Source organism: Phoca vitulina, unplaced genomic scaffold (assembly GCF_004348235.1).
Source record: "Phoca vitulina isolate PV1807 unplaced genomic scaffold, GSC_HSeal_1.0 scaffold5, whole genome shotgun sequence".
Lineage (NCBI taxonomy): Eukaryota > Metazoa > Chordata > Mammalia > Carnivora > Phocidae > Phoca > Phoca vitulina.
In genome coordinates this window covers 15691174-15705403 of record NW_022589708.1, presented here as the reverse complement: position 1 = coordinate 15705403, position 14230 = coordinate 15691174, and the positions used below count along the sequence as shown (strand labels likewise).

Sequence of the window (14230 nt, the reverse complement as noted above, 5' to 3'; positions counted from 1 at the left end):
GAAGTACCCTGGTGGGGCGCCTGGGTGGCTCAGTCATTAAGCATCTGCCTTCAGCTCAGGTCATGATCCCAGGGTACTGGGATCCAGCCCCGCATTGGGCTCCCTGCTCCACGGGAAACCTGCTTCTCCCTCTCCCACTCCCCCTGCTTATGTTCCCTCTCTTGCTGTGTCTCTCTCTGTCAAATAAATAAATAAAACCTTTAAAAAAAAAAAAGTACCCTAGTTCTGAACACTGTACCTATATAGGCCATAATTAGAAATACAAAAGATGGTCTTGAATAACGGTTAGAAAATATTAAAACTACACTATTCATTATAGTGGGTGGATGATGACTTTCCTAAAACTGGTTCCTTGTTATCCTCACTTGTCAAGCCCTTCTGCATTACTTAGCTTTGTACATGGCTCCCAACACCTGGATCTCCTTCCAGTTCATTACAACCACAGGCATGAAAATCCTAAAGTATTTTAAAATGCCAGTCTAACAGAGCTCAGAGCACCAACCTGAAGCTGAAGGTAGAGTTCTGGAAGAAAGGGGGGCTGTCAAACGTCGTGAGAGACAGACAATCTTGTATGTCTTTTAAAGTTGGCAATTTCTCACTGTTTAATCCCACTGGATTTCTTCTTAACAGACCTTCATAGGTCCCATTACAGAGGGTGACCCGGCGGTTATAGTCATCCAGGCTAAGGGTTGTAAGGAGAGTAAAAATGAAATGTTTTAATTTGTGGATAGTATCATAACTTTGGGCCAAGCAAACCAATCAAAATCTTAGTCATGACAAAATCTTATTATAGTTACCCATCCCAACATGTTGGGGAGCACTATCCAGAGGGCTATAGGAAAAGCTTAGGGTGTAGAAGGGGGGAATCCCTGCTAGATTGGCCTACACCCCCGCAAACACATGCATGCCCAGACTAGGGGTGTGTTCAAGGAAGCTCGACAAAGACACTGGACAGGGGAGCTAGAGCCCTTAGGTTAAAAACAGGAAGATTTGGAGGAAACAGATAAATAAAGGAAGGCAGGGGCACCTGGGTGGCTGAATCAGTTGAGCATCTGCCTTTGGCTCATGTCATGATCGCAGGATCCTGGGATGGAGCCCCCATCTTGGGCCCCTGCTCAACCAGGAGCCTGTTTCTCCCACTCCCTTTGCCCCTCCCCCTGCTCATGTTCTCTCTCGCTATCTCTCGCAAATAAATAAATAAAACCTTTAATAAATGTATAAATAATAAAGGAAGGCGGAAGAGTGTCTTGGGGAATCTTTTTTTGAGATGTGTACTAGAAAAAAAGAAACAAATTTAAAAGGAATCACTGAGGACAGGATTCTCCATGGGCTACAAGCTGCTCATTTGCTTATGCTGTGTTCCTCAATACTTCAGAGATCATTCTCCCCCGCCCCATCCCCTGCCCCTCTCAGCTCACCATCGCCCGATGGTCTAGCTATACTGAACTGTTTCCAGAGACTTTCCCAGCTTCATACATGATGTTCCCTCCACCTAGGACACACTCACCACCCACCCCTCCATCTGCTTGTAGTGTGTGCCTCTGCCTCTTGGAGAATTCCCCTGACTCTTTTCTTGGCTTCACACTTACATCTATCATGATACTTTTCACATTGTATTGTAACTCGCTTACAAACAATCTGCCTTTGTAAATATAAAACGATATCCAAAAGGGAAGCTCTATTTTATTCATCTTTGTATTGTCAGTACTATTACACTGCTTGGAATATGATCAGTACTTAAGAAATGTTTGGCTGAATGCAGAAACGAATTCCAATTTTAAAACAGTTGATCTAGAAAGGATAACCAAGCCCATTCGATTCATAAGTGCGATTTCCAGACCTCTATTTTTTTTTTTTTTAATAAGAGGGCTTAGAGTTTTTTAAAATCCCACTTCCCTCAGGAAAATCATTTTCAGAAACATGTACAAAGAACCCAGCCTGCATTAGAAACAGAAATATAAAGTGCCTCTCCATCTCTCAGACTTAGGAAAATACGGTCTCTGGATTTCCAGTGCAGGGACGCAAATACCATTACCTATCACAGACAATTTCCCAGCTGGAGAATCTTGAGTTCTGACTAATTAGAGTTGGGTCATCTTGTCTTGCAGCCCCAAGCAGCTGGTCCGTACATACGTCACAGTCGTTCCTCCCGGTGGCAAAGTTCCAATAGGGCAAAGCAAAGGACTCATTGTCGATGAGTTGCTAAAAGCAAAGGGTGTGTCTAGTTATGTAACTCAATATATCAATATCAAATACAACAAGAAAGCACATAAAGCAAAGATTGGTACGGGTCTTGACCAAATGCAAAATTCAAAATACCAAAGGCATAGTTTGGACCAACCTGGAGATCCCTTTCCAGCCACAGCAAATGGTACCGGTGCCAAGTGACAAAGGCGGGGCCTTGGTGTGAGAAGTCTATGGCCTTGTACGGGCGCCCTGGTCCTAAAGCAATTGGGAAACATATTAAAGATCATGGAATAGCATTTTTTTTTAATGCGAATCCTTACTCCAATGGGATGTGTCTGCAGAGCCAGTAAGTCCAAGCTGTTCTAATCAGAAAAAAAAAAAAAAGGTTTTTGTCATTTATCTTTCTGAAAGCAAGAACAGCAACAACAAAACAATTCCGGAAGCAACTAGCACTTCTAGGATAAATTCTCCATCTCTCAAAAGTTTGATTGTCAACAGAGATCCAGACACATCTAGGTCGTTTTCAGCTTTGAGAGTCCCTGTCAAATGTTTAATTTTTAAGTCACATTTCATTAAGATGAAATAATGTTATCCAAAGGGCTAGATCATTAAGACCTTAATGAAATATATTTTCAAAAGATATTTTCTAACCTAGTCCTCACAAATGCACACATTTACAAGGGAAGGATTAATTAATAATAAAGCAACTTGGACTGCTCTTAGTCCTAATTCAGGCATTTATGTCACCAAAAAGAACTTTCATGGATTTTGCCTCCGCCCTCGGTCAGTTACAACCACCAGCTGACAAGCATGGTCGCCAAGACTAGAAGAGAGAAAAATACATTCAAACCAATTTGGCTGGCCACTAGAACCACCAATTTTAGTGAAAAGCTTTGGGCAATTTAATGACCCCCTTTACTGCCCATTCCATCCTTCTTCTGCTTTCATAAAAGCTTTTGATGGTTATGTAGAAACTTTAGCTGGCTTTAGTTCTTTTTCAAAGTACCTATAATAACTTCAGAGAGCTGAACAGACACGAATATAAATTTAATTCCTAGGTATGACCGGAAACTATAGTCCTCTTTCCCTCTTGAGAGAAAACCCTCTCATAAAGCAAAAATTCCTCTGAGTGATGACAGGAAATCTATAAAGGTTTATAGCCAGAAGAGCCTCCTTATCTATTGATAAAGAAAGACAGATGCTTACCTGAGAGGCAAGATTTTTAAGGACTCACACTGAGGAAAGACATGCTATCGCTTGCTGATGGCTACACAGTCCTTTTTAAATGTTTTAATTCAGAACAAAGCTTAATGTTCCCCAAACGAACGAATGAGGTGAAATCAAGCAATGGGGAACCAGTGATAAACACAAGGACAGACAATTCCAATGAGAATCTGACTATTCAAAGGGAGTTTGATGTCTTCATTCAACCTGACCCCAACAAGGGGCCCCAAAGGTGGAGATAACAGGTACAGCGAAAGAAAGCGTCAGGAGTACACAGAATAGAACCAGGAATGGATTCACATCCCCCTGGAGCGAGCTGACGTCTGTGGCATTCACTGACTGCGAAATATCCGAGGGCGTAGCTGGTCCTACTAGATAAATGAAGTTCTTAACAAACAAGCCCCCATTCCAAGTCTTACGCAGGCCCCAATTTTTAGGATCTAGAAGGGCGGGGCACCATTTTCCCAGGCATCCACTGTAATGGTTCAAAGGGCTAATTCAGGAGGAACTCTACATTGCAGGAGCGGCTTATGCTCTTCCTTGACAATACAACTCCGAAAAAACCTGAGGATCCCCACAGCGGTGCACCATATCACAGGCACCGTGAATGATGACCAAAAGTCTAAGGACTAACACATGCGGGTTTAATGAGATACGCACTCTCCACACAAACACTCTAATTCTGCACAAAGAAGCTTCATGTGCTTTAGCACATGTTCTGTTAATTCCTCTAATTTGAGGGAAAATGTCAGAGAGGGCTTCCATGGCCAGATTTAGACATGTTTTCTTCTGGAATCAAAAGGAATTTGCCTCCGCTTCACCAACTCTTGCCTTTGAAGATTAATAGCTTCATAGAGGAGAGTTTAGACTTTGAACGCAAAACACCAACTACAGGAGAAAATATTTTCCCAAATGTCAGCCAACGTACTGGTAAACTGTGCTCCATCCTAGCTTCAGGCAGCATTTGATAATCCTCCGACTTTCATAAGCCTAACCCTTCCTGAGGTTGCTCTCTTGTTAATTAACTTGCCCTGAAATTACTTCCCCACCCATCCCCCCACAGCCCCAAACTATAATAATATACCCTCTGCTGAGAAAAAAACCCACCTAATAATGTATCTCTAACAGAGTAATAATGGAGCCACACAAAGAAATCATAAATGCTGCAGTTGGCAATCTGTGGCTGGGTCCCGTTGGGCCCCAGCAGGCCGAGCCAGTGCTGGGTGGTGATCACGTAGTCGGGGTGTGTCGTGTTCTTTGCGAGGTCTAAGGCGTCCAGGAACTGCTCCCTCTCCTGAGCAGTCAAGGAATGGATATTTTTCCGAATTACCGGGGCTTTCCTGTGATTGCAGTCGTGGCCGGTCCAGCCAAACTTGCACACTCCACAGTTGTAGCCAGCAAAATGTCCTGGTTTATTTTTAAAAGGAAAAAAAAGGGGGGGGGGAGATGGAAGAGGGAGTCAGTTTATGTAGCTTGGAAGAAATTTCTGAATTTGAACTCTGGGATAAAAAGGAGGAGAAGATGAAAGTGTTTGCAAAAAGGCAAAGGAAGCCAATTTCCTTCCCTTACTCTCCTCTTGAAATGTTTGCATCTCCAAGTGAACAGAGTACTAGAGTTCCTTAGAAATACTCCCAGCAAAGAAACAATATGAAAGGGGTCACAAGCTGTCATGGGTGGACCGTGTCCCTTCAAAATTCGTATGTTGACGTTCTAACCCCCAGTTCCTCGGTATATGACTGTGTTTGGAGCTAAGGTCTTCAGAGAAGTAATTAACTTAAAAATGAGGTCATGAGGTGGCCCCCAATCCAATACGACTGGTGTCCTTACAAGGGGGGGAGATTTGGCCACTAGTCATTACAGAGGGAAGACCATGTGAAGACCCAGGGAGAAGACAGCCACCAACAAAGCAGGAGAGAGGCCTCAGAAGAATCCAACCCAGCTGACACCTCGACCTGAGACTTTAGGCTTCCAGAACTGGAGGCAGAACGAGTTTCCCTTTCCTCCCCACAGCCCCACCCCCAGGGCTGCCCGTTGTCTTGGATGGGCACGCTGCTGAGCCCTGCTATGCTGTGGCACACACAACGGGGCCCACGCAGAGTGAGTGTGGCTCATTGATTTAGAGAAGGAAGAAGATATACACCCAGCTCAAGGGGGAACCAAAATAAATAAGCTGATTTCCAGGAATTTTGGTGAAATCTAACATTACAAAAGCTGGTTTATTTCACAAAGGAGACAGCGTTAAGACAAAAATCAATGGAGGCCGGCGAGTCATAAAGGTGAATTAGCTGCCACGGTATCACCAAGTGCAAATCATCGCAGGGCTCCCCGTCCACGGCACAAATGTCCCTGCTTTCTCTACCCGGGGAAGGAGTACTAGTCATATGAACTAATAAGCATCTGCCTGATTAGCATCTAAAGTGGAAATTATTTCAGCTTGTCCTGGACTTTTCCCTTTTTAGTCTTGATTACTGCTTTTGGTATGACGAGCACCTCATTCCCTAGGTGGTGATAAGTTACAGAGTAAACATTTAAATATTATTGGAGCAGAAAGTTGAAGCAAAAGGGGATGGTAATGCTCATCCCCCAGGGGATTAGAGGGGTTACATAAAACATTAACATGGGAGACCAACTCTGCTCTCTTCCTCCTCCTCCTACCTCCCTCCCCTTCCCCCTTTCCCCACCTTCCCCTCTTCCTCCTCCCCCTCCCTTCCTCCCCAAACCCCCTCCCCTTCCCCCATCCCCCTCCTCCCGGTCCTCCTCCTCCCAGACCTTTTTACTGGCTCTCACTTCAATCCACAGCACTTTTCCTTCATCATTTCCTTAAATTCCTCTTTGCGTGGGTTACCGCTCCTGCTCTCTGCCTTACGATGGGTCGTCTTCAAGGTCATCCTTGACTCAACATGTCAGGGTCAGATGCTAGTGCCCTGAGCTCCCCTGGCACCTCACATGCCCCCTCCATGGGATATATCACACCAACAGTAACTATCCACTTGTCTCAGGTACAGGCAACTGGAAGGCAGTTACCCCACTGCCGAGGCCTGTGCTCGGCCTTATACGAAATGAATATTTGTTGCATGAATAAAAGAAATATAAAGCCAAGTCACCACGAAGTGCACTTTAAAAATCGTACACTTTTATTTGTAGTCATACCTCAATAGAGCTGAAATTTTTTTGGAAAATTAACTAAAAACAAAGAAGTATAAATCATGTGGTAGATAATCCAATAAACATAAAATTTCTTCTTCCTCTTTCTCCCTATCCTTGTGGATTAGAAGGAAAAGCAGGCCCTGTAAATAATTTTGATAAACTGTAAATACCAAAGCAGAGGTAAGCAAAAAATACTATGACCATAGTAGAGAGAGGATCATTTGAATTTCTACAGGCAAAGAAAATTTTACAATAGCATGAAACAAAATGATTAGCATTTGTATTATGTAAACAAAAATGCACAGGCCTCCTTTTCTATTAACCCAATGGATTTTTTGATGGTTAAAGAAAATGTCATTAAAAATATCATGAGTAGGAAAAATTTTTCTTAAGGTAATTTATTTGGGTTCTATGCTCCTCAAAACATACAAAATATCCTACCTATCCTCACAGAGCTCAGTTATCTGTAGTTTTCTATGCTTTAACATCATATGAGAACATAAGTAAAAAATACTTAAACAGAAAAAATTCTACTAGTCCCAAGACTGAAACATGTTTTAGAATAGTTTCAGTTAAACATTAAAATTTACATTGATTACTAGAGTGAAGCTACTAAATAGAAATTATTTATAAATATTTATTGAGCAATTACCAAAGTACCAGATACTATACAAATGCTCCAGAGTTATTTTCCCCCAGGGAACCTACTAAAATTGTATATCTGTTTCAAAACACCTTTGATTAAAACATATCACCTTCTCTGGCAGCTTTTACAGGAATAGAATATTTTTGAGGAGTGAATGAGAAAATGCATCCAAAGAATACTAAGTGCCCAAACTTCCAGCTACTTACCTAGAGCCAGATGACTGAAGGTGAATATAAAGCCACAGCTTTGCAATAGGAGAGTGAGTCTCTCCTTCGAAATGCTAAGGAATAGCACACCTCAATTTTATAATAATCAATTCAGTACAATTCTACATTTAAATGCATAAAACTTGTCTTTGAATTTTGTTGAAATTGAGTAATTCATAACTTATGCCATGAGTTTTAATATTCCTTCACTTCCTTTACCACAATTGTTTTTGGTTGCTAGAAACAAAATGATCAATAGCTAATTATCTCCCTCATTTGTTTATTCAACAGATAATTTATAAACACCGACCGCCTAAAGGGCGGTCAAAACTCAGCATGCCTCTCTCTGTGCTCCCACTTGTTATGTTGGAAGAAGTTTCCATGCTTTGTAGCTTTGGACTTCACTCTTCCAAATCTGTCATATTGGGATAAGAGTTCTACATCACAGAGTTCTCATGGAAAACAAGCCGATTATCATATTAAGCACTTAGAACAGTATCTGGTACATAGTTCTATATTAAGTGTTGTTATTATTACTAGATACCACATAGAAGCAGTATTGTAAATATTTGTTTTCCTGCCTGTCTTCCTCATCCACGACACTGTGGACACCTTAAAAATCATATTGCGGGGGCACCTGGGTGGTTTAGTCGTTAAGCGTCTGCCTTCAGCTCAGATCATGATCCTGGGGTCCTGGGATCGAGCCCTGCATCGGGCTCCCTGCTCCACGGGAAACCTGCTTCTCCCTCTCCTACTTGCCCTGCTTGTGTTCCCTCTCTTGCTGTGTCTCTCTCTGTCAAATAAACAAATAAAATCTTTAAAAAAAATCATATTGCGTTTTTCCCCTCTTTGTACCTGAAGGGCCTAGCATCACTGGTGCTAAATAAATGTCAGTCAGGTAGGTGATAAATGAATCAATGAATAATGGAATAAAAGGCATTAGGTACTAGAAGATACAGATAGACATAAGGCACAATGTCTTCATCCAGGGGATGAGGACGTGTGTGCAATGAACCACCAACACAAGTCAAACTGTGGGGAAAAGTGAAAACAGAGGAATAAACCAAGCACCACAGAAGACAATACGATTAATTCTGACTCAGAAGACCAGAGCTGCTTCACAATTATGTTGAGCAAAGATGTTTCTTTTTACAAAACCATACTTGCCTCTGAAAAGCAACGTAGAAGGTAAGAAGAAAGAATTGGGGCGGGGAAGGAGGCAAAATGGGGGGGAAGGGGATTAAGAAGTACAAACTTCAAGTTAAAAATAAATAAGTCATGGGGTGTAATGGACAACACGAGGGATACAGTCAACATTATTAGGTAGGAACTTTCACTGCACAGTGTATACAAATGTCGGATCCCTGTGTTTTACATCTGAAACTAAGATAATATCATTTTTCAATTATAACCCAATAAATTAAAAAAAAAGCATTTGTCTGCATGTGAACTCACCTATGGTCCAGAAATGTAAAAAAAAAAAAAAATCCCTTTTCCAGCATCTCTCCAAAACCTCTGCAGTCGGGCCCCTTTTATGTTTAGAGCTTCTAAACATGGTCCAAAGAATTCATGAAAATGCTGCTGACAACGGAAAAGTGCAACAACATGGAAGCCCAGCACACAAAGTGCTTATTTCTCTAATTTAGATTCCCTAGTGGTTCCCTACATCAACTTAACCTGGGTTCATTTATTCCCCTAATCTACCAAGAGCGGCAGCAAAAACTACAAGACGGGCCTCTTAGAAGAGATGGCATTTTCTTACTGGAAAATGGAGAGAGAAAGAAAACTAAAGGATCCCGAGATACCAATCTATCTACCATTGAGTATGTCCTTCGGCAAAAATTAAATTTAAAAAGACAAAGTCATAAACCTACTTAGGACTGGGAGAGCAATGGAAAAGAGAGTGAGAACAACCAAGCCAGGCACGTTCCTACATGAACTGTATCAGCTCAACCTCAGAAGGCTATTAGACTAAATAAGCTTAAAGACCACCGATTAGTGAATTTACAAGGAGCTCTAAATAGCCTATTCCTTTTAATTAGAGATTCTATTATTTTAATAACAATACTTTATACTCACAGAGAGCCTTTCATCTACAGAGCTCAAAAAGATTTTACAAGTGCGGTTTCATCATTATCCCCATTTCAGAGATTGGAAAAACGGAGGCACTTAGTCACTTGTACAAACAAGCAGTTCTTTGACAACTGTTCAAAAACGATTTGGTGTGCATGTTTTCCAAAAGTCCAAAAACACAGCTGCAACTGGTATGTTCTCAGAAACGCCAGTTGGCTAGTGAGATGTGTAAGGTGAAGAGCTAATGCCAAGTTTCCCGAAATTCAGCTCTTCCTGACAATTAAGGTTGGTAGGTTTTGGGTTCCAATTTATCCCTAGAGATAATAGAGAATAGAGAAGTTCTCTCTAGAGGATTTGAGCACATCATTTAGGGGGTTTCCCCTCCAGACTTTGTTTTTATTTCTCTTTGTTAGGCTAAAATCTTTTACCAGCTTCAAGCTCATGAAAACAATGGGGTATTTTTTTATTTTATTTTATTTTATTTTATTTTATTGTGGTAAGAACATTTAACACATTTTTAAGTGTACAATACATTATTGCTGACTCTAGGTGCAATGTTGTACAGTAGCTCTCTTAAGCTTACTCTCATCTTGAAACTTTATGTGTACTGATTACTACCTCTCTATGTCTCACTCCCCTGGCCCCTGGTAACTAGCATTCCATGCTTTGATTCTATGAATTTGACTTTAGATACCTCATATAAGTAGAATCATGCCTTATTTGTCTTTCTGTAACTGACTTATTTCCTTAGTATAATGCCCCTTAGGTTCATCCATGTTGTCACATACTGCACGATTTCCTTCTATTCTTTAAGGCTGAATAGTGTTCAGTTGGATGTATATACCACTTGGCTAAATGTGGAGAAATTGGAATCCTTATGCACTGTTGGTGGAAATGCAAAATGGCGCAGCCACAATAGAAAAACACAGTATGGAGCTTCCTCAAAAATTAAAAATAGAACTACCATATGATCTTGCAATTGCATTTCTGGATATTTGTCCAAAAGAATTGAAATCAGGATCTCATAGAGATACTAGCATTCCCATGTTTATTGCAGCACTATTCCCAATAGCCAAGATGTGGAAACTATCTAAATGTCCATTGATGGATAAATGGTCTGTTTATTTTTCCATTGCATTAACAAAGTTCAGGGTCACCAATAGTCTGGTTTCCAGAAGCTAAACTAGATCTCTTCCTTAATAAATTTTGGGTGACCTAGAAGAATCCCAGGGGTCCTATTTGCAAAAAAATTATGAGGATAACAGAGAGGAGGGCTTTTGGGTTCAGGTTCTGGGATCAGGTTTAAATTCTGAAGACTGCTTCCCAAACCATGAAAAGCTACCCTTGGAAGGCAAGCAAATCACCCTTTGGGGGAGAATAAGCTGAATGAAGTTCCTATGTCTTGCTTTGGGACACGTGACACATTACAGAATGGTGATTACTGTTTATACTAAGTTGGTTTCCAGCTCGGCCACTAGGACTTGGTCTGATGCCCTGAGACTCAAAGAATAAGACCATTTAGCCAACATAAGTGGAGCCATCCAGAGTTGGTATGGAAAGAGCTATGGTCCTGAATGAGTCTACACAGATCAAATCACGGAGGAGGGGAGGAGAGCCATAGGCTGGTAGTTGGTCTCAGGAGCAGCCAAGGCCTTGACAATGGCTAGCAATGGAGACCATACACACTGAGAAAGCTCTGTTCCTTGGGCTGACCTACAGACATGTGATGTCCTTAACAGTCCAGACGCACAGGCCAAACCCTCTTTCTGACCCACTGTCTCCTAGGTATATGTTTATCGTCCTCAGAACAGGGGATCCCTTTTTATGTTAGGAAATGGGTCACTGTGTCCCTAACTTCTTGTCACTTCTGGAGGAATATTTATAGGTGTACCTCCTGGAAAGGGAGATTATAATTATCCTTTTCTATTCTACCATTCTCTATTCTCTCCATCCTCACCTTTAAAAAACAAAACAAAACAAACTTGCCTACCAGGTCAAAAATATAAAGTAGATGATGATAAGAAGAGGTAAGAGTTATATCTGATTTCTTAACATCTTCTGCCCCAAGATTCCATAAATGGAGAGGCTCAACCGTTGTAAGTGGTAGCACTCTATCGTTGATTTGGCCTGGAAATAAGTGTTCTAGAAGAACTTTTGAGTCATAGACAAAGAAGTTACTGTGTAGTGTGATTTTAATCACACAGGTAATATGAAACCTGCTGCTTCTCAGACAAAAGCCAGGAGAATCCATGAGATAATGTCTATAGAAGACAATGTTCAATTAGCTCAGAAAAAAATGGATAGTATATGTTCAATATGCAGTTTAAAACCTTCGTCACAATGAATACCCAACGCAAAACTGAGTTCCTTGGAATTGCAGAATTAATAATATGACCACAAAATGATTACACAGCCAGAATTTTTTGCCTGTTAAAAAAACTAACATCATTCCTACATCAACATCGCAGTCCTTTGTACACTTCCTTAGTTTACCTTTTTATATCCCTACACAGCCCCATTATCTGGATTCCCTATGTGCCGGCATCCTATGAGAATGTAAGCAAAAAATAATAATTTAAGAAGGAAAACTTGGTAGGCAGCTGGGTGGTGTAGAGCAGTGGCCAAGGGCTTTGCTAATGTTGCCACATGCACTTTCTGTGCGTCAAATGCTCTGCCAGCCTTTGAGTGTTTATCACCGCTGTGCATGGCTGCTGAACACAGACAGGCGCTACTGAAGAGGATTTGAGAAGGCTCAGAAGAGCTGGAGGCATAAGAAATGCACAGAGATTTCAAAGAAGTCATAAGAGAGACCAAGGTCTGAAAGAGGGACACCGAGCAAATGGCAAAATGCCCACAGCCAACCCAGGCAAGAGCAGAAAAAGCCATTGTTATCTTGGGATTCTCCCTCCCCAGCTCGCAGAAGCTCTGTCCCACCACAGCCCTCCGACTGGGGCAAAGTGACGACCCAGGCACAACCTTAACTAACAAGATGTACTCTGCCTGAGACCCGTTCCAAACACGAGAAACGCTGAGGCTAGGACCGTGGAAACACCTGCCTTGGATGCCTGTCCTCTAGATGCCAAGGCTACCCATCCCCCTCTTCTACAAGTGCAAACCCATTTCAGAAGGGGAGGCCACCGAATCCATCTTGAAAGGACTTGCTCTGAGCTTCAAAGCTGACTCTGGAGCTCGTTAGCTTCCCCCTTCCAACAAACAAGCCAATGGCATGTTGGCATGAGTTCACATAACCAGGCTTGGCCCATGTAATATCCATTTGGTTTCCATAACTAGATGTAACAGAGGGTGTGAAAAATAGAACCAAGACATCAGCCCGACTCAGTTCGCTGCCTGTGAAAAACAAACTTGGTCGGCCACTTAAAGCCTAGTCTAACAGTTTTAAGAGTCTCATCTCATCCTGAGAAGGGGCTCCTTTCCCAACTGGGGCCTCCCTACCCGGCTCAGGGCATGGCCAGGTCTGCCGGCCTCCCTCACCTGTGCATTGGCAGGTCCGGTGGAAGAACTTCCTCGGCCAGCCTTCTCTGTCATCCCGGTTCCGTAGCACGTAAGGACCGCTCCAGGGCCTGGTGTCAGCTTGCACCTCCATGCACTGGCCCCGGCCCTCCTGGGAGCCACAGATGTTGTCGGGCTCCGGACCCAGCGACGGGCAGCACTCCTTGGTCATCAGGCTGTCCACCGTCATGCAGACCCGGGGAAACTGTGCACGGGCTCCAGGCAGGATCCCACAGCCCAGGCAACTGAGCACAAGCCCCCACCCGAGAGGGCTCATGGCTTTATCAGCAGAACTCCCTCTTGCTTTCCACTCCCTGATTCTACCCTGCCTTTCTCCTCGTCTTCCACTCTCGAGCGCTTGAGCGCTCATTCAGTTGATTTTTGGTTTTGGGGGGTGGGGGAGTTGATATCGTTTTGTTTTGCGCTCTATTCCTCTCCTCTTTAAAAAAATACCTGCAAAAATCGCAGAACCCACGTGAGTGCACGTGTGTACATGCACACACACGGACTATTTTATGTGATTCAAACAACTAAAACAAATTTAAGGCCATTAGAAGCGCCTCTAACAGCCAGATTTAATGAGGGTAGCGCTTCTCACCATCTTTCCCCCGTTAAATCAGGCTTTGTCTAATTGAGTTAATTTACGGGATACTGCAGTCATACTACTTATTATACCGGTATTTCTAAACCCCTCCTTTCCTCCTTAGCCCATAACTTTAATTGCCTTGAACTCAGTTCAAAAGCCAAACACCGTGCTGCCTTTATTCGGTCTGGCTTGCCAAACCACGGGGCCTTGTGGGGTTTGGGTAAGGGCTGGGAGAAGCCATCATTAGGGGGATTAGGATTAGAGAGACCCTCATTGTTAGCACATGACCCAAAGCGCATAATGAAGTACATACAGTTGCTGGCTTTGTTTCCAAAGGGCAAAACCATCTTCATTATCTGGGCTCATGTGCCCCAGCCAAGCTTGTGACCTCAGACTTCCCCGGGAGTCAATAGATGCAGTGAGCTTCTCGTTGTTGTTAAAAGGCTTTTACAGACAAGCGTGCATTGCTAACCACAATCCACTCCTGACTGCTCCCTGACATGCTAGAAAGACCACTGCAGGAGGTCACACAGCTTCAGAAATAAAGAAACATTTATTTAGGGCTGACATACAAGGAATTGCTTTGTCCCACAATTAAGGGCCCCTTTCCCTCTAAATGAGAATGTACTGTTCTCCTATTCAGTACATCGA

The 14230-nt window shown here is 42.6% G+C and overlaps 1 protein-coding gene across 1 annotated transcript in view; it reads right to left on the bottom strand.

Annotated features, from left to right (window-relative positions):
- The window catches only part of DCT (dopachrome tautomerase), a 36638-nt gene extending 22851 nt beyond the window's left edge, over nt 1-13787 (bottom strand). The window contains exons 1-5 of the mRNA XM_032402766.1: nt 12976-13787; nt 4519-4818; nt 2342-2442; nt 2036-2202; nt 503-682 (exon numbers count right to left, since the gene is read on the bottom strand). Coding sequence (XP_032258657.1) covers nt 503-682; nt 2036-2202; nt 2342-2442; nt 4519-4818; nt 12976-13363 — 1136 coding nt within the window. The 5' untranslated portion in view covers nt 13364-13787. The remainder of the gene's footprint in view (nt 1-502; nt 683-2035; nt 2203-2341; nt 2443-4518; nt 4819-12975) is intronic.
- Between the last annotated feature and the right edge of the window lie 443 nt (nt 13788-14230).